The sequence below is a fragment of the Fistularia commersonii genome, chromosome 8 (assembly GCF_037954325.1).
Source record: "Fistularia commersonii isolate RoL2024-O1a breed Wild chromosome 8, RoL_Fcom_v1.0, whole genome shotgun sequence".
In the NCBI taxonomy this organism is placed as follows: domain Eukaryota; kingdom Metazoa; phylum Chordata; class Actinopteri; order Syngnathiformes; family Fistulariidae; genus Fistularia; species Fistularia commersonii.
This window is the reverse complement of record NC_141291.1, coordinates 5807269-5827361: the sequence shown is the minus strand read 5'-3', so window position 1 is coordinate 5827361 and position 20093 is coordinate 5807269. Positions and strand designations below refer to the sequence as shown.

Below are 20093 nucleotides of genomic sequence, written 5' to 3'. Positions count from 1 at the left end.
CACACAGTTTGGATCACATCACAGGACTGTACGACAAAGTTGTCGAGCTGATATTTAATGATTGACAGTGGACTTTGGAGTGGACGCGTGTTTTAAAAGTGAACAAAGAGCCGAGTCGCGAAAACAGTCCTGGCGTCGACTTTGAATGCAAAGCCCCCCCGAGCGAAATGTGCGATATTTAGGTAAGTGGGTGCGTGATATTTGTTTTAAGTCAGCGACGCACATGCAGATCATTTCAAAAGCGGCATTTGAACAGACCGGATCCCGGTGACAGCAGGGGCCTCGGTGATCTCGGCCGGGAACCGTCGATACGGTGACAGGAGCTCGGACGGAGGCTGCGGGAACGCGGAGAAACCCCCGGAACTAACAGGAAACAACTGCCGACGCTTCCAAGTGCGTCCGACCGGGGGCGGGCCTTAAAGATCGGGGACACTTCAGAGACACCCCCCCCCCCTCTCTAAAAAAAACATCTACCTTAAACTAGTCGCAGAAAGCTTCCGAAATGATGTCACTCTAACTTGTCGGCGACACCCGTCGCTCGCGCTGTGATCTTTGCGTTGCCGTGGCGAGGCCGGATGTTGTACCGAAACACGAGCTGATGTCATTAAAACACGTTCATTCATTATCTGTATCGCTTATCCTGCGGTCGGGGTCTCGGGGAGGGGAGGGGGGCGCCGGAGCCCGACCCAGCTGTCATTGGGCGAGAGGCGCGGGTTCAACCTGCACTAGTTACAGAGCCGCAACCATTCACCCTCTCATTCGCACGTCCTGCAGACCTGCAACTATTCACTCTATCAGCCACATGGAGATCCGAACTCATCTTGTAGTGAGACGACCAACCATTCACTCTCTCTTTGAGACATCTGGGTCATTTACGGCCTCTAATGAACCTCCAAGGAGAACCCACGTAGACACAGTGGGAGAACATGGAGAGTCCATGAATACAACCTTGCTGCGAGGGCGGAGGCGCAAACCGCTGCGCTACTGCATTATGAAAACTCCAGAAATGGCAGTTTATGCTGTAAAAGTGCTCTAAATTGGGGGATAAATGTGATTCTTTCTTTTCCTTTCGTCTTTTTGCACAGCAAATCAACCTGTATCCCCCTTTCTCACACCAACTAACTTCATATTCTCTCACTACGTCCATAAAAAGAGATTATTTTGACCAATTAGCGCCCTCTAGTGGACACACTGCATTCTAAGTTAGAAACTTAGCTAATGACTTTTTCATCTTTTCTTTTTAAATCAAATTAAGCTCTTTTACTCGCTCCCTCCCTTCAACTTTTATTTCTATTTGCCTCCCTTCACCGGCAGAGGAACAGCGCTGACTTTCTTTTTTTCTTTGCCGAAGAGGGATGAGAATCCATCACATGACGGGTTTGAGTCCCCCCCCCTGTTTTTTTTCCTTTTTTTTTCCATCCCGCGCCTACGTCTCAGCTCTCCCTCCCTCCTCTGCCAGTCTGAAGACAGTCGAGTAGGAAAATCTCACATTTCAAAGGATGCTCGGCTGCAAAATGGATTCCTCCGCCACCCCCCCCCCCAAAACCCCACCTTCCTCCCTCCCTTCCACCCGCCGCTCAAACAGGCCTTTATTTTCCTGCAGAAAAAAAAAAAAATAGAGCGTCTCAAAACGCGGAGCTGAAGTTTTTCTGTCTCTGCTCTCTTTCCTCTCTTTGCCTTCCCTCCCTTCCCCCCCCCAGCAGGACACGCTGCTAACGCTGTGTGTGTGTGTGTTTTTCTTTTAAAAAAAAAAAAAAAAAAAAAAAGGAGCGTCAGACTCGCATCTGTCCTGTTTCCCCTCTCCAGTTTGCGCTCCTCGCAGGCTTCTGAGAAAAAAAATGACGCAACCCTTTCCAGGGCGTGTTGATGGAAATCAGCATCCAGCTCGCCGGCAGCCTGCAGGAGGCCGTTCTCTCCCCCTCTCTCTCTCTCGGTCTCTCTTTCTCTTTCTCGGCTCAGGGAAAGGGAGGCAAGTCGCCAAACCAGACCCGCCGGCTTTCCGCGCAAGCCGCACCAGGTGCGGGATGGTCGGCCGCGCAAAGTGACTCATCAAACTTCGTTGTATGTTGAAGAACCGACTGAGGGAGAAGGAAGGGGAAAAAAAACAACAAAAAAACGAATCCACAGGCTTTTAGGAGCCTCGGAACCCATCGCCGTTGCTGTGAGGGCTCTCGCACGCCGGACGATAATCTGCGACCGATGCAGAACAAAAACATTTTTATTTTTAAGAGCGTGAACTCTTTATGTCTTCCCTCTGCCTTTCCATTAAAAAAAGTTAAAACTCCGTCGTGACACATGCCGACATGTTTACAGGCTCTGTAAACAAGACCCTGCTCGACCGCTTCCAGGTTCTCGACATCCTGCAGCTGCAGTTCGGCTTACTACCACCCGCGTTTTTATTTGTTTGTTTTTTTTTGTTTTTTTTTTTTGTTGAGTGGAGCGCCGTCAATCCCCCGAGTCAAGTGCCATTTAATTAACACTGGCTGCATATACATGTAAATATATGTAAATATAGTAGTCCCCCGCACATTTTCTCACTTGAGGATTTTTTTCCTTTTCTATCTGATTTTAGAAAGCTTTTTTTTTTCTATTCAATGCTTTTTTTGTGGTATAAATGTATTTACAAATATTTATTATTTCAATCATTTTTCAGGTAAAATAAGCATTTTCTAGGGTGACGACCAACCAGAGCGTGGTGCTCAGTATCCTGGGTTCTGATTGGCTCAGCGACCTTTGCATCATTCTCTGCCTCTCCTGCGCACTGCATGCATTTAGCATCACAGCATGTCCATTTCACATCGCAACTCGTAGAGTTACTCTCCTCCGCTACTTCGAAGATTTTCGCTTATTGCAATAACATCGGATGCTTTTGGGAGAGCTGAGTTAGCGCAAATGCTTTTTTTCTAGAATGAGACATGCAGGATGTTTGACACATGGTCATGGTCTTAAGCTGGGATCTGGCTGGTTCGCACCAAATGTTACGGCTGAATAGATGGTCGAATGCAACACTTGTAGGCATTTTCTGCACTTCAGACTGTAAAGGAAGCAACATTTAAACCTTGCTGGGACTTTTGTTTTGTCTCTCACTCACCCTCTAATACACACATCACATACCATAATTTTTGGACTATTGAGAGCACCTGTATATCAGACGATTCCTACTAAATTCGAAAAGAAAAGAACAAATTGTAAATATATAGGCTGCACGTGTTTAAATCATTAATGTCCTTTTGTAACATGAGATATTTACACAATATTATTTTTTTTAACTTTTAATTAAATAGGTACTATAAATATTCCCCCCCCCGAATAGTGCCTCTAACACATCTGGATAGAAAAATAAAAAATACAGCAGGAAAAAGTCATTGATTCCTATCTTCATCTTTTTCCTTTCCACTAAAACCACTTAAGTTGTCTTCTTCAGAGCCAGGATTGCCCAGCCTGAGAATTCCTCCATTACACACTTCCTTAGTCTCCCTTTCGTCGTTACTTTCAATGTTATTTGTGTAAACCACACGCATGTGTTCTGCGGTATCTCTATGTAAATTCACCGGTCTGACGTGACGAGGCAATATTTTGTTGGCGTGACACTCGGTAACCCGTCCATAAATTAGCCGCATTATTGTTGAAGCTGCGGTGTCCGTTCATCCCCTCATTCACTCGTCATATAGACATCAATATTCATTCACCAGAGGAAAGTCCTGGACAATTCAAGGTCTCCAATGAACCTCCTGCATGTTTTTGGACTGCGGGAGGAAACTGGAGAACCCGACCGTAACCCACACAGACGGGGGGGGGGGAGAATATGGAGACTCCATACAATAAGGCAGAATCAAACCGGCTACCTTTTTGCCAACCGCTGCTCTGCAGGGTTTGCTCAAAACTGGGATGTTTCCTTGCGAGCGCGCCAGAAAGTCTCAACATTCAAGAGCGGTCTGAATGTTTGCACACAATCCTCAAACGTAAAGAGGAGCAGCGCTGAGTGTCTGTCTGTCTCTCGGCCCACAGCCATTCCTCCTCGCCCACCAGCTCATACCATCGCCAGGGCCCGGGGGCTGCGACACAGCGTCTCCTGATGTCACAAACATGCGGGGTACACGCTGCACGTGAAGGTGGAACCCCGTGCACGTCGCACGCCCGGCCTTTCGTCCCACAAAGGAGGGTGGCGGGGGGGGCAGGACGCAACGGTGGGTTAAATTGTAAGCCGAAAAAAGCGGGTGAGGAGGGGTGGGGGGTTAAATATTACTCCGAAAAGAGGAATGTGAGAGTTGAAGAAAAAAAAAAAAACGCAGCAAATGATGCGGAGCAAGAAAAAAAAAAAAAAAAACTGACGGGAAGCAGAAACGAGAGCCCGAAAAGCGAAGTGATCCTGAGTGAAGAGCTGACTTTGACATTGCTACTTATTGGGATGCAGTTAGAAACCAGCAGAGGTCATTGAAGGTTAGGTATTAATTAATGCAAACGCCCACCCATAAGACACGCACGCCCGCCCGCGCACACACACACACACACACACACACACACACACACACACACACACACACACACACACACACACACACACACGTACATATACACACACGGAACAACGCCCATCATTTATCAGCAAAGTCCAGCTTCAGACACAAGATCCAACGGTCTCTGCAGCGTGTGTGTGTGTGTGTGTGTGTGTGTGTGCGCAAGAGAGATGGAGGGTTATACAGGAAGTGGGACTTTAAACCATCCTTCCCCATCACACACACACATACTCACACACACAAACGACCATTTGGGGTTTGTGCCTCCATCATGGTTGACTGGGAGTTGAGTTAATCGCTAACTTCCTCTTCCCAAAGTTACAAGATGGGGTGTGTGAGTACGTGTGTGAGTGCGTGTGCGACTGAGTGTGTTAGTGTGCATGTGTTGCATCGAAACCAGTTTGTGCAGCTTTTTATTTTATCCTAATTCTTCGCATCTCACCCTGCTCCGGGGAGGTGACAGGGTGACATCTTCAAAACAAAATTCAAGCGCAAGTTACCTTAGTGCGCGCGTGTGTACCTGTGCATGTTGCCGTTGGTGGTGAAGGTCTGTCCGCAAATGTTGCACTTGTAGGGCCTCTCCCCGCTGTGCACCAGCATGTGTCTGTCCAGTGACGAGGCCGAGCTCAGGCACTTCCCGCAGATGCTACACGAGTGGTCCGTCGCCCCCGTGTCGGCGTTGTGCTGCAGACGAAACACAGCTGGTTACGGCGGCGGCGGCGGTGTCGGGATGTCCAATTCCCCCACAGCAGTGTCAAAAGGAGGGGCCGGTGCGTGACCCGGCCCCCGGCGTGGGAATTTGTAGTTTACCCCCAGCAGAGTGGTGAGGTACATATGCAACCTGTCCACTTCGGCCTTCGGTGTCTCCTTTTTTTTGTCGATTTTTTTTTTTTTTTTTTTACACTGTATTTATCCAAAGACTTGGAAAGTTGAATTCGAGAAAGCTATAAATAATGGCTTTTTTTTTTTTTGTCCCCTTCTCTTTGGCATTGTTTTGTGATTCAGACATTTCAGAGGAGCGTGCAGGCACACGGGAGGCGGTTCGGCCTTTTCGCCTGAATTTTCCGGTGCCGGGAACGGATTCTCAAAAGCTCACAGGGCGGGGGGGTGCACATTCGTGTGTTTACCTGTCGGATATGCATGGTCAGCTGGTGCTGGGTCTGGCAGTTCTTGTCACACAGCGGACAGATGTGAGCCGAGCTGTCGTCTTTGGTGTCCTGGTGAAAGATCATTTTCAGGGTTTTATTCTAAAAAGCCAATCGACAAACAGTGAGAATTATGGTCAGCTTTGGTTGGATGTCAGCTGATCATTCTCTCTCTCTCTCTCTCGTGTGTGCACACACACACGCACACCAACCCACACACACACACACACCAATAGCCGGGGAAGCAGAACTTCCTTTTCCTGATTCGGCCACAGGAAGCCATGAGGTGGCGTGGAATGCAGCATGTGCACATGATGGGAGAGGAGAGACGGGCGAGGGGGCGACATGTTGGGGGAGGACGTGAGAACATAAGGAATATGGAGAAAGAAAGAGAGAAGATGACAAAAAAGAAACCAAAAGAACATGAGAGGACGGACGGCGGGGGGGGAACTATGCGAGGTGACGAGGGAGCGGTAAACAAGGATATGCAAAAAGGCAGCGGGACACGGGGAAAGGAGGAGTGCACGTTAAGAGTGCGGATGAGGAGTTTTGTTTCCCCTTCTCGTACATTGCGCATTTCCTCCATGCCTCTGCAGAAACTGGGCCGCGCCCAGGAAGCGACGCGCCGTCCGCTCACCTGGGTGCGTCGTGCGTTGCGGCTGGGCGGCGCTCTCATGGCTGACGTTGTCGTCTTGTTGGGGGAGGGGCTAGAGAACGGGAAGAGGGGTCCGGCGTGAGGGATCGTCATGACGACGGCACATTCATCAATTTGAATTGAGGCAACTAAAACGTAGTTGGGAGGCTTGAAGTTCTTTGAGGAAGTTATGGACTTTCGGCCTCCTCACCTGGGGGAAGGGCCGGTGGAGGACGGGCCGGAGGCGACGCCGCTGCTGCCCTCTCCTCCGCCGTTGATGGTCCCGGCGGCCGACATCACCGCTGACATCATGGCGTTGATAGAGGACAGGTCTCCTCCCTCGGCTCCGCCACCCCCTCGATCGCCATTGTGCAGCTTCTCTCCCGCAGCGGGCGCCGCTCCCTCCATCACGCCGTTCACCGCTGAACGGTTGGGGGGGGGAGAAGGAGAGACACTCGACAACTTAATCTCTGGGCTGGGTTTAATCCACTGGGACGCTGGAAAGGTTTAATTAAATCTCCCTCCCCTTAACTTGAAGGCGTGGCGTACCTTTGAGGTTATTGTGCGTTTTCTCCTCTTTTTGCTCCGCCTCTTCACTTATCACAGCATTGGCTCCTCCCCCTTCTTGCAGCTCCTCTGTGGCGTTTTCCATCGCTGCTGGGAAATGGACGCACAGACACATAACTGTAGATAAATACACACCACTGGTAAAACGCATGCTAGATAGTGGCCACGGATCTCATACTAAACTGTTTGAAAATGTGTCGATTTAAGGATTAAGTGTCTCATTCATTTGACTGAGTTTATAGAAGAGAAGGACATAAAGAAATTATTACAGTCAGTGAGCGGCGAATAACGCAATTAAATATGAAAACACATAGATGCTCAATTCTGCTAACAAGTCAAGATTACATTTCCTTTAATGCTTTTTTGATTTCATAAGGGGACTACTTTTACAGGCGGATGTTTACATGGCGTCTTGAGGTTTTGCGGACCCCCAGGTGTCATCCAGGAGGGCCTCCAGGAGAACGAGGACCGGGTTTCAATTTTGCTCCGAAAAAATAACTTTGGGTTTGAACCCATTTGAACTTCCAGGTATTTTGTGCAAATTAGGTCATTGTTGGTTTTTCTACATATTTTTTTTTAGGAATCTGCAGGATTAGGAGGAAATGTCAGCAACCAAAATGAAAAAAACTGCTCTTGGAAATTATATATATATCTAAATATGTTGCATAACATTTGCTGAGCAGGCATAAAAAAAAAAAACCCTGGACAACAAGAGATCATCACAGACCAGGCAAGCCCTAACTTTTATTTTGAAAGCACGCATGTGACTCTTGCGTCTTATTCTGAAAGGGACACAATGCGCCGACGCTTTATTTTGAAAGGGCACAAAGCGAGGTGAAGCAGAGGAGGACGTGACCTTCGAACTATCGGAGCAGTTTGGCTCGGCGCCTACTGGACAAGAGGGGACGCATTTACAGCCGCAACACCTGCCTCGCCGCGGACGAGCGACACCGACAGAGACGGTGTGTGCGTGTGTGGGAGAGAGCAGATTAATCTCACTCTGGATTTCTGAAGGAATAAAAAAAAAAGCTTGGAAAAGGTGGGAGGGGACAGAGGGGCAATGATGGATGAGAAGAAATGAGGAGAGTTCGCCTGAAGCAGAAGAAGAAATGATTACAGCTTCCTGTTTAGCTTCCCCCACAGGAAGACTGGCCACTTCCTCTTCCAGCTGTGTGTGTCTGTGTGTGTGTGTGTGTGTGTGCGTGTGTGTGTGTGTGTGTGTGTGTGTGTGTGTGAATGCGTTCACAGGAGGCATTCCACATTCAAAGAAAAAGCTACGAAAGAAAACCGTCAGGCAAACAGCAGGGGAAGCAGCCGCAACGGAGATGGAGGGCGATCTGCAAATACACACGCACGCACGCACGCACACGTGTGTGCACACACACACACACACAAACACACTTTTATTCTTTCTGCCTTTTTATCATCTCAAAATCTTTCATTTCCATATTTTACTGCTATTGTCTAATTCGGTTTTAAGTGATTTATCTTTACATTTTTCATTCATTTGTCCCTTGTTTGCTTTGACCCTGGGTTTTATTTAATTTATTTTATCTTTATTTCATCTATCCTGTTTTCACTGCTTTGACACGCGGTGCCTTGACTTTCTAAAGGTCGGATAAATAAAATGATTCTGTTTAAATGAAATATGATGCGGTGGAAAAGGCCGGAGGAGGAGGTGAAGAAATGAGAGCGTAGAGGAGAAAAAGGGATGAGGAAAGGATGAGTGAAGCGAGTGACTGGTGACAACTGGCAGTGTGCGTTTGCGCGCATGTGTGTGTGTGTGTGTGTGTGTGTGTGTGTGAGTGCATGCATGTGTGTGTGTGTTTCCACTGACCTGTTTGTATCACTGCTCTTACATGACAAACTGTAACATGGCCATGGCAGGTGCACGCACAAACACGCGCGCGCACACACACACACATGCGCGCGCGCACACACACACACGCGCACACAAACACACACACTCTTGCACATATACGCGTTCAGGCACTCACACACACACGCACGAAGCATCTGAAGCTGAGACCCTGGATTGTTTTTTTACATTAGCATCATTCATCTTCAGTAACGCGTGTGCGCGCACACACACACACACACACACACACACACACACAAACGCACGCACGATGAAGTGCCCAGGCAGCACTTTTTACAGCCGACTGAAACGAACGGCAACAGATGGCTGCAAGTGTGTGTGTGTGTGTGTTGGGTGGGGGTGATGGAGATAAGAGGGGAGGAGGTGAAGAAGGGATGGCGAGGAGGGAGGGACAAAATGAGAAAAAGGTGTTGAAGGACGGAACGGTGACCTTTGACCTCATGCTATGGAAGAACAGACTCAGAATCTTCTATATAATCGTTAGAAAATAATATTTTTGTGTATTTTTTATTTTACACAATTTTCTTTCTTCTTTTTGGATTACTTTCTTTTAGAAATACTTTTCTGGTTCAGCAAATACAGCTATTCATTTGAAGTATTTTTTAATAAAAAAACGGAGTCACTTCCGGAAAAGTTACGGATGCGACACCGGTATCAGCTGCCTCCAACATGATGGCGTGGCAAATAAAAGATGCCAGCGTTGAGGAAGAAAGGTTGTTCACAGAGTGACCTCATCGCGGCAAAAAGGAGGGGTTCCTATTAGCGGGGTCAGAGGTCAGAGCGCCTCCTGCTGTACGGCACCTGTGTGAGGACGTAACCCGTGACAGGATGGAGATTGGAGGAGGAAAAAAGGGATGAAGCTTCTGAGTGTGTTTGTGTGCGACGTGACAGCTGCGATGAGGCTGACAGCGGCGCCCGTTTTTTTTTCTCCCCCAAACCGGAACAAATGAGGCGTTCGGATGGCGTGCGATGAGCGGGTCCCTATGACATAATGGCGTGGTGATGTCTCACTCACGGACAAGGCGGACGGATGGCCTTTTCTCTAAAAACGGCGGCGGCAAAGGATATGTTTCTGGTCATCCCTGGGCAGGATTTGAGGTCAACTTCCTGTCTATTATTTTAAAAGAGTTTAAAGTTAGCTCCTTAAAAGAGTTAAAGTTAGCTCCTTTTTTAATTCCTCTTTCCTCAGCCACAGGGAATCTTCAAATCTTTGTACTTTAGACCTTAAAACACTTGATAGCCTTAACCTTGACAATTTATGTTTTATTGTATTTCTCATTCTCCCTCCTTCCTACTATTATCTATTACTGTAATGTTTTTGCTTGAAACTCTGGCACAACAACTTCCTTCGGGATAAATAAAGTTGTTCTCATCTCATCTCATCTGAAAAACGAGCAAGCTGGTCTTTTCTTTGTTTTGGCTAGCCCATAACGCAGAATCAGAAATTCAAAAAGTAGATTATGAATACATTTGAAAAAGAATGACTAGACATCTAGATAGGGGACAGTATAGCGATTTTAACAATTTATTTGTCAACTATCGATTAAATGGGCTTATTTAAATGTCCTGCCATCAATGGTGAGGTTGCTAACCGCTAGCCTGGTAGCATCATTTACGGCCTGCGGGAGCCAAACTGACAGAAGTGACACGTGTTGAGGAAAACAAACAGCCCTCGGGAGCTCGCCTGTGACCCAAACCTCCTCTTTTCATTGACACCCCTGTGTCTCGGCGTGGATGAGGCAGGCGGAGGGGGGTCGGTCCCCGCCGGGTGTCGGCTAACAGTCTGTGTTTAGCATCAGGGATGTGAAGGAGGGAGATGGACGGAGGGATGGGAGGGATGGGAGGGGGCAGGATCCGGTGACCATATGTTGACTATTTATTGCCTCCTTAACTGTCCCTTCACCCTCTTTCCGCAGCCCCCTCCTCCCGACCGTCCTCCCTCGTCTCCTTCAACATGGCCGCACTAGTTCAGAGCTAACGGGAAACCAGTCAACGTCACTTTTCTACCCGATGTGTTGAACGGATTGCTTTAAGGGCAAGGAACCAGCCTCACAGGGGGCATCCGCTTGATATACAATATACGTGATGCTATCATTATGCAACATGCACGTATCGCCATGCACTGGCTGCTCGGAGTGATACATGTGCGCCACAGGCCGTGCGTCTTGAAGCTGTGCATTAGCAAACACAGTCACCGCCGGGTTTGATCGGTTTGAACGAAAGAAGAAGCCGCACAGACGAGAAACACATGCGCACAAGCACGTCGCTTCATTTGCAAATGTTCTTCTTAATCTGCCCCGGAGACAGTGCAGCAACAGAAAATGGCCGCCGTGACCCGGATCATTCTTCTGCAACATATTTTAGATGCTAATTTATAGGCAGCTACTTTCAGTAATAAACTAACTATTCCAGTCTGTTTTGTGAATCCTAATACTTGTCCATTGTTTTGGACATCTGTCCAGTGACTTTAAAAAATAAATAAAAAAAAAACAATAAAAGCACAAACATGGGGGGAAAGAAAAGTTCTCGAATGCCTCGGGTTGACGCAGTTACCCACGGACGAGTTTCACGACTGAAATGTCAGAAAGCGTCGCGCCGGCTCGTTTGTCCTGATCCATCCCGTATGAATCCTCGCGCCGCGGGACGCTGATGTCAGCAGATATTCTGCATTTTTACTTGAGGGGTCAGACGGCCGGACTGGTTGCAGCTCAGCGCTCGGGGGGGAACTTTAAACAGAAAAAGGACACGAAGGGGCGTGTCTGCATACTTTCAGCTTCCATCTTCTCCCCTCCTCCGCCACTCTGCTGTGGTGAATCTTAAACACTGACTGTTTCAGATGTCACTTCCTCTCCTCTGTTGCATCATCTGGCCTCATCTCTTCTGCCTGGTTACACATTGGCTTTGTGTGTGTGTGTGTGTGTGTGCGTGTGTGTGCGTGTGTGTGCGTGTGTGCAACCCTCTGGAGTTTAGACCCGATGCGATAAAGTGTTGAGATAGCAGGAGCTCTACTGTACCACATAGAGACGGGGAGAAGCGTCTGCTGGGTCTCAGCCAATCAGAATGCGGATTCCTCCACTCTTGCTAAAGCAGGCGAACACAGACGGGCACCCAGACACACACGTGCACGCGCATGCAACAATTAGTAACCAAAATCCATCGTATCAGCCTGTATCACCGTGTCAGCCATTTTAACAATGATTCAAATATACAATAAGAAGAATAATGTGTTTGTGTGTGTGTGTATATATACACACACATATGTATACATATATACATATATATATATATATGTGTGTGTGTGTGTGTCTATACACACACACACACACACACACACACACACACACACACACACACACACACATAAACTCATCCACACACATTACATTAAACTGACCAATCACGACGCACTGCCTAATCTGTTTTTATTTCTAGCACCTCACAAACCTTTGTCTCAAACTATGAACTTCGATGATTCTTTTCATTTAAAAGGGTATGTTAGAATATATAAATATAATTATAACTTTGCCCCCTTTTTTGGAGGGGGGCGCTAATCCTTGCTGACTCTTTGGTCCAGAAGCGGGACTTGAACCCGGGTCGGCTGTCAATCACACGACCACATGTGGACACATCCAACCCTTCAGTCTCTCGGTCAACATTACTTTGCGTCATGGTTGCGGTCACAGTGAGCACAGAGTGTGTTGGGGTAAATGTTCCAGAACAGAGAAAATAAGGAAAAAAAAAAAAGACACTAGTGAATTCCAAGAATTGTGATATTGAAGACAACGATGCTAGGGCTCTAAAACTGCAAGCTGTTTCTGAATCGTGCTTCATGTCCTGAAACATTCAAAGATGCCACGCGCTGACGAATACGACCAACAATTTGCGTACGTTGCATTTATGGGCCGCCCTCGCATTTCTTCGCCGACACCGACGCTTTGGCCCGCTGTTCCAATCAGAAATCCCATTTCTACGCTTCCCGGATGGAGTGAATGCGAGTCTGACGCGTTTAAAACGAAACAAATGTGAAAAACGTTTCTTTTCGCCATGCGGACATCTTGAATGCTTCAGTGTCGCATGACCTCAGTGGAAGCCGCCACATGTTCCCAGTTACTTATGTGTTGGTATCAAGCAAAAAAGAAAAAAAAAAACAACAACAATAACAACATAAAAAAAGGGTTATTAACACATTTCAGAGATCAAACCCTGGCAGCCATCAAGATCAATTTTATTTGACTTCCAATTTTTGTTTTAAGGAAACAAATATGGAAAGTTCCGATCAGTTATCTTTTTGCAAAAATAAGAAATACAAAAAAAACAAAAAACAAAAAACAGATTCATTCTGGATTCGTGAGCCTCTATCCAGAAGCTGACCCCAACTGACTCGGCCTGGGGAGGTGAGGCCGTCGACAGCTAGAATCTAGAATATTTTAGATTCCCCCTGGATAAAAGAGAGTTGAAGGCAAACGCGTCCAAACACCTGTCGATTCTGCTGCGCCGAGGCCACTTTGACGACGAGGTTGAAGGTTTTCGGACGGTGAACCTGATCGCTAAACAGACGCGCTGCTGTTGACAGAATGGAAAAAGGTGCTGCCTCAGGAGCTGCCAATCCAGTTTTTACGCTGCGGTCAGCTGATCTGTTCTCCGCGCCTCTGTCGTCTTCTGGATCGGGTTCGGCCACCGAACAGGACCGGATCAGAACATCCAATCTGGACAGCAGACAGACTCATGGCTGCTCACCTGTCCTCTATGCAGGACCTCTACTCATTTTCCCTATGACCTGTTCTCCCTTCTGGTAGGAGGTGCCGATCGCTGCACGACGAGACACAAGAAGCAGCTTTTTCTCACGAGCCATCGGCCTGACAAACACATAAATCCCCAACGGACCTTACACACCGTACTATGCACTGGCATGAGAGCCAAATTTCGCGTATGTGTGAACATTCTTCGTCAATAAAGCTGTTTCAGCTTCTTTAATGTCCCGATTTGACACCCCAAGGAGGGAATCCAGGCCCAAAACCTCCCTGGTCGGGGGTTCACTTTGCTTTACGTCATTTCGGATGTGTGGCAACGCGAATCAGGGGGAAAAGGGGGGGAAATAAACGAACCGGGCACTCGGGGGAGCATTCCAGACGCTCAGTGCGACCGCGGGAACACGACGGCAAGCGGCTCAGAGTAAAGACGGCAAACGGATGCAGGCCAGAAAACCCGTGGCTTTAACACCATCCCTGCTAAAGACTAGCCACCGGGCGCGTCGGCACAAATAACAATCCCAGATTAGAACAGTTCAAAAGTCTGCAGCGTGACGATTTTCAGTCCCCTGGAACCTGAGAGCTTCTCCATCCGGAACCGATCCTACAGGTAACCCAATCGAACAATCTCCACGTTCACAGTGATGCCGCGACAGTCCAAGAAGTGCGTAGACCCCCATAAGGCCCCCCCCCCCAAAAAAAACACCAAAAATTAAATTAGAGCAACAATTTCCTGCGTACAATGTACTTAAGCGACGCATCTTGGGAAAAACGGCTGCAACTCCAGAAGTTGGTTCCAGAGCTGAAAATAAGTTTCGTCTTGTCTGCCGGGGACGCATCCCAGCCAGGAGACCCATTTCAGCAGAATAACAAGCATTAACATTTGCCTAAATGTGAAGCTCCAAACCAAACAAATTGTCAACGAAAGCTTCATCAAATGCTTTTGCATACCATTTTCCCCCCCCCCCCACCTGCTTCAGGAAATAGTCTGAGCCACATGAACAGCCCTCGTGGCTTTCACCAGGAAATATGGAGGACCATAACTGCCAAAGTTTGATTAAATGATTAGATAAAAATGTAGAATAACCAATTAAATGTCTCTTTTCGCTCCGCTCCATTTTGCATTAATTATCCTGCTTCCTTGTTTATTTACATATTTTCATTTTTTGCTTATTTTCCTGACCAATGAGAGGACGATCAGGTATTAGCAAATTGCATTTGACGGGGTTTAATTATTTTTTTCAATTTTGTTTTTTTTTTTGTAACTGTTGCAGTTTAAAGCCATCCACATTATATATATATGCGAAATATATAGCAAATTGTAGATGCAGTATTTCCCATAGCCGACCATCGTGACACCTGGGGGAAGGGGAGGCGGAGCCAGAGAGCCAAAGGTATCACGTCATGAGTTCTGCTCTGGCAGGGGAAGCAGGAAGCAGCCCCAGAATGAAGATGGGGTTGGGAAATGTCATTCTGAGCGTTTGAATGATGGGACAAGGGAGTGGGGGCAGGAAGCAGAGGAGAAGAGAAAAGCGCTGTAGATCGAGCGCTGGATGGAGGGATGACGGACAGAGGCGTATATTTACCCGTCCTTCTGGTAAAGCAACGTTCGCTCGCTTGTGTCTCGGGGCGGGGCAGGCGGGAAGGGGCCGGGTTCGTTGGGTGTGTGTCTGCAACCACTGCTCACACTGCAGGGGGAGACAGAGAGAGGGTCAGTACATATAAACGTTTAAATAACGTGACCGATATATTACATACATCTGATAGCAGACAAAACCCTAAATAATAAACACATTATTGAGCTTCAAGACACTAGAGGGTGTTTATTTTTATTTCTGTTCCCTTTTTTTAATGACTGGGTCTCATTTTTTCAGGTCAATGTGACGTTCTGCCGCACCATGGAAAAACCCGCGGCATGTCCAACATGTCTTCAGGAGAACATGACAAATATCCAGTGCGTTCCCGAGTCCTCCATTTAGAGGAACTTCACAATGACATGCATCAACACGGTAACCGTTTCTGTAAACCTTTTTCAGCAGTTCTCGACCGTTTCCATGAGCTGCTGCCGCCGCTCAGACAGAACTTTCGCCGCAGATTTTTCCCAGCTTGCACTTTATTATTATTATTTTTTTTTTATAAATAGATGAACGGTGAAACAGGTGGCCAGACATCACCCATCACAAACTCAAAAGATTCTCAAAAGACAGGGATGCTACGTAGAGGATAAGGTTTATTTAATGTACCGAGAGCTTCTCTTTTCCTTAAAAATATAATCAAATCTACAGAATAAGTAGGGATTAGGAGGACAATGGAAGCTAAGGGTTGTTAGCATTGTGAGATAAGTTTGGCATGGTTTAGAAAAAAAAAGAGTCCAAAATAAGTCACTACATTAATTAGCATCTCTGAACGTTAGTAAGTGTGAGGGAGACTGGTTGGATGTCTCTAAGTGATTGACAGGTGAGAGGTGCAGGTTAAACCCTGGACATCGCAACAATCCAGCAGGAAATCCGTTTATTTCCGCAGGGGGGAAAATATATATTTTACGAAGACATGCCGATTAGATTTCCCGTTGGAGTTGAAAATATATAGAACAAAAAAAAAAAAAAGGAAAAAAAAACAACTCAACAAACAGCAACCGCCGCCTCGGTGATGAAGATGCTGCAACGGGAGCACGTTGATGAAACAGGCTTATCAAGATAAAGACGGCGAGGACAACTCAGAGCAGCACAAAGACGATAATCTGCTACCGCTGGGCCGGGCGACCGCAGGGGGAGGGAGGCATTTGGGGGGGGGGGTGAAAAGAGTGAGAGAAAAATCCAACGGGGCGGGGAGAAGAAACAATACGAGGATGGATGGAGGGATGGAGGGATGGATGGATGAGGGGTTGCATCCGTGTGAATGGTGCACGCATGGATGGGGTGAGGGAGGAGTGATACAGGGAGGAGAGGAGAGGAGGGGGCGGAGGCCGAGAGACAGATTAAGAGCTTAGACGGTTGGTAATTAGGAAGCAACTATTGATGGCCCGAGGGAAGAAGAGGTGATGAAATGAAAATGTCTGATAAAGTCCGAGCACCACCTGTTTTTTCCCCCCTATCTCTCACTTTAAAATACAAACCGTAAGCCCACCGACAACATGCGTCCCGCCGCCCCTTTTGAGCCATGGCAGCTATACCTATCCAGAGCTTAAAGGGCGCTTTTTGCAGGCGGCAGGTTTACGGCTGGCGGACAGAGCAGGTGGAAGCTGATACGGGGCAACAGGGCTCCCACCTAACCCCGGGTTTAACACCGTGTTTCCCCTCCGATGCACAAAGCTGCCGCTAAGCCAGCAGCTAATGAGCTAGCCCCGCTAACTGGTCAGCTGCATTGTTTGTAGCTTTACGTTGCTAAACGGCTCTACTTGGGACCCGGCCTGAAACAAGCCTTGAAATTTCCGGCTTCTGTTTTGCACAGTTTTCCAACAGCTAGCAGAACGAGCTATTTGAAGCTACGAGGGGAAATTCTTCATTTTAGGGCAGCCTGTATTCATCTCCAGATGTGCACTCATTAGGACAAGATAGCGCTTTTCAACATGACTATTACCATCATATACTTACACCTCAAAGCTGCCCAGAAACATTGTTGTTAAGGTGAATTAAGTTGAGTGATTTTTTTGTTGTTGTATTTAAAAATAAAATAAATTCATATTATACATAAGCAATTTCAGCAAATATTTCACTATTCCTGTTGGGATGACTCATGCTAGCAAGTCGAGGGAGCTAGGGTCAATGTTGAAATAGACGATGAAAAATGGGGTTACCGCCAAAAAAAAAGGGTTAAAATTGGGTTATAGCTTACAAAATAATAATAATAGTAACAATAATTAAGAATAAAAAAACACATGTTAGTATCAGCATCATTCAATCACACATTAGGGTACGCAAAGAGCACTGAGCTAGACCCCAAGTTAGCATTTGATTAAAATTAGAGGGAAAAGAATAAAAAGATTAAACTATAAATCTAAATGGCAGATTTGGATCGACTGCTATCATAGATTATATATTGTATTTGTTTGCTAAAGCTTTATTTCCAAAAAATGCACATTAAATCTGGGGAAGAGGGGTAATGTTTTCTGTTAGCATTTGTCATCATTGCACACATTATTTAACAACCGTGTACACACACACACACACACACACACACACACACACACACACACACACACACACACACATATATATAAAATATTAAATAAATCGCCCTCTTCAAATACAAACATGCAAAGTTTTAGGTTCACACACTTCAAAAGCAATATCATGTTTCAAGTGTACCAGTCATAGTTAAAAAGTGCAAAACCAGTCAATATGGACAATGTCTTTAAAATGTTGTGCTGTATGTCGTCAACTGTATAGATTGTAGTTCTTTTAAATATATTAAACATCCTCTGAGATAGATACTTTGCCGGTACAGTTATCTGTTTGTCTGTGTCTGTAAATCGGACTAGTTGAAAAAATTTGTTTGAAAGAGGTGTATTTATACTTCATATATTATTGCTTGTAAGTACTGTCCTTTTCAAATTACTGCTTGTGCGCGGGGTAATACACGGTAACTTTGCTGTGGATAAAAAATTAAAAACAAAATAAATAAAAAATAGGATTTATCTTGTCCCCCATATTGAGGTTGCTGATGGAACTGATGCCAACATGGCCATTTAAAAAAAAAAAAAGAAAAAAAAGGAGTGACGCCTGCTTACTTTATATTGATTTTGTTTTTTCTTGAAATAAACTTTGCGGTGAAATTTTGCTCCGAAAATAAAAAACCTAATGTGTTACACCTTAAGCTTTTGACTCGTCAAGACACTCGTCTCATATTTTCCCACCGACCCGCAGGCCATGAATCATTAGCCGAGCACTGGTTCCAGTCTGTTAAAGAGGAACTGGGCGGACTGGGAGCGACGGAAACCGCCGCTACAGCACGAGAAAAGAAGAGAAAAAAAAAAGAAAAAGAAAAAGAACCTGAGCGCAAGTCGCAGATGAAAAGATGCTTCCAGAGCAGGGGCCGGTGGGCCTGGTGCGGCGGTAAAAATAACTAGCCGAGCAGCACAAGGAATGTGCGAGGTGAAGAATGCCGCTCTGCTTTTGGTTTGACAGGCACGGACAAGTGCAAGAGGGGGCCTGGAGGAGGAGACAAAGGAAAGGAGGCGAGGAGGCGAAGGAGAGGAGCGGAGGAGGGACAAAGTCAAGAGGGAAAACAATTGAAGAAGAAGGTATGGGGACATGAAGGGGGGGAGTTAAGAGCGAGGCAGGACAGGAGGAGTGGGACCGAGGGAAAGGTATGAGGAGTTGGAGGAGCGGGAAGGAAGGGTAAGCGACGTTGCGGCAGAGAAGGAAGGTCTGAACGGACTGCTTGATCATGGAATCTCCACAAACCACAACCAGTCATTGAACGTGACTTCACGTGACTTGACTCGCAACTTGATCATCGGCATTGGATGAATCTGTCGATCAAAACACCGGGCATCTTCAACCCCTATCCCGCTTTCTGTTGATTCTTTAAAAAAAAAAAAAGGGGGTTAAGATTTAACTGTCTTTGGAGCGGAGTTGACCACTGTTCTGGGTTTGGTTGTTACATAATCGCAAAAAATTTAAAAAATAAAAACTGGGGAAGAAGTGAAAAACACATTCCCTTTGTTAAAACTCTCATATATGTATACACACACACACATATATACATATATACACCCTGCAGGGTGGTCACTGGAAACGCTGCATGTCTGCTACTTTTTGTAAGAGGCCACCCTGCGGCTCTAGGTTGAGATGTGGGGGAGGATGAGAGGAGGGAGGGTGTTCCACCAGGGAGGATGATCTACTGGGTGTGGATGGTACTTTGTGAAAAAAAAAAAAGGAAGTGAGAAAAGACGGAGTAAGAGAGAATCCGGCCAGACCAGATGAGCCGCTTCCTCGCGTCCTAATCCTGCCTAGTAAACTCTTCCCCTATTGGCTGGCCCGCCTGCCACCCCTCTGTAACCTGGCAGCCGATAGGCCGGCCAGGCTGGCCACACGCCCGATGTCTCCCGGCAGAAGCGCGGCTATTCTGTCTTTTTTTTTTCTCTCCCTTTTACTGCCGGAGCATCTTTATCACAGATGAGTCGGAACATGCTTCTTTGGAGCCGCCGAGGGTTCAAGTCTGATCCTGTGGCTCGGGATGCATTGGGGCAGGTGTGTGTGTGTGTGAGTGTGTGTGGAGGGGGGGGGGGGGGGGGGGGGGCACAACAACAAAAAAACAAGCAAAAAAGACAACAAAAAAAAACAAATTACAACCCAACAGAGAAACTTTACAGATGCAGAACCGAAAGAGACAGGCCTCGTATGATGTTATAAAGCCTTATAAGGCCTTGATGTCCTCAGATGTGTCATGACCCCCTCCATCCCCCACGACAAAGATTTGGAACACTCCTACAACATAGCAGATGAGTATTTAAAAAAAAAGAAAAAAACGCACGATAGGATTAAATTAATTAAACATTCATCTAGCCCTTCAGTGAAGAACTTTCTAAAATAAAAACGTATTTAATTTCCACTTTAACCTATCAAAATGTGTCCGGGCCCTTTATTTCGGCAACTTAAT

The 20093-nt window shown here is 46.6% G+C and overlaps 1 protein-coding gene across 8 annotated transcripts in view; it reads right to left on the bottom strand.

Moving 5' to 3' along the window:
* The window catches only part of rreb1a (ras responsive element binding protein 1a), a 54876-nt gene that overhangs the window by 16756 nt on the left and 18027 nt on the right, over positions 1-20093 (bottom strand). For 3 of the 8 annotated variants that reach the window (XM_086150684.1, XM_086150685.1, XM_086150686.1), the window contains exons 1-5: positions 6846-7805; positions 6508-6718; positions 6300-6369; positions 5645-5764; positions 5038-5201 (exon numbers count right to left, since the gene is read on the bottom strand). In XM_086150684.1, the coding sequence (XP_086006810.1) occupies positions 5038-5201; positions 5645-5764; positions 6300-6369; positions 6508-6718; positions 6846-7014 (734 nt within the window). In that variant the 5' untranslated portion in view covers positions 7015-7805. Of the gene's footprint in view, positions 1-5037; positions 5202-5644; positions 5765-6299; positions 6370-6507; positions 6719-6845; positions 7806-15076; positions 15179-20093 lie in introns of those variants that run through there. The other 5 variants (XM_086150687.1, XM_086150691.1, XM_086150688.1 and 2 more) reach the window with 4 other exon arrangements.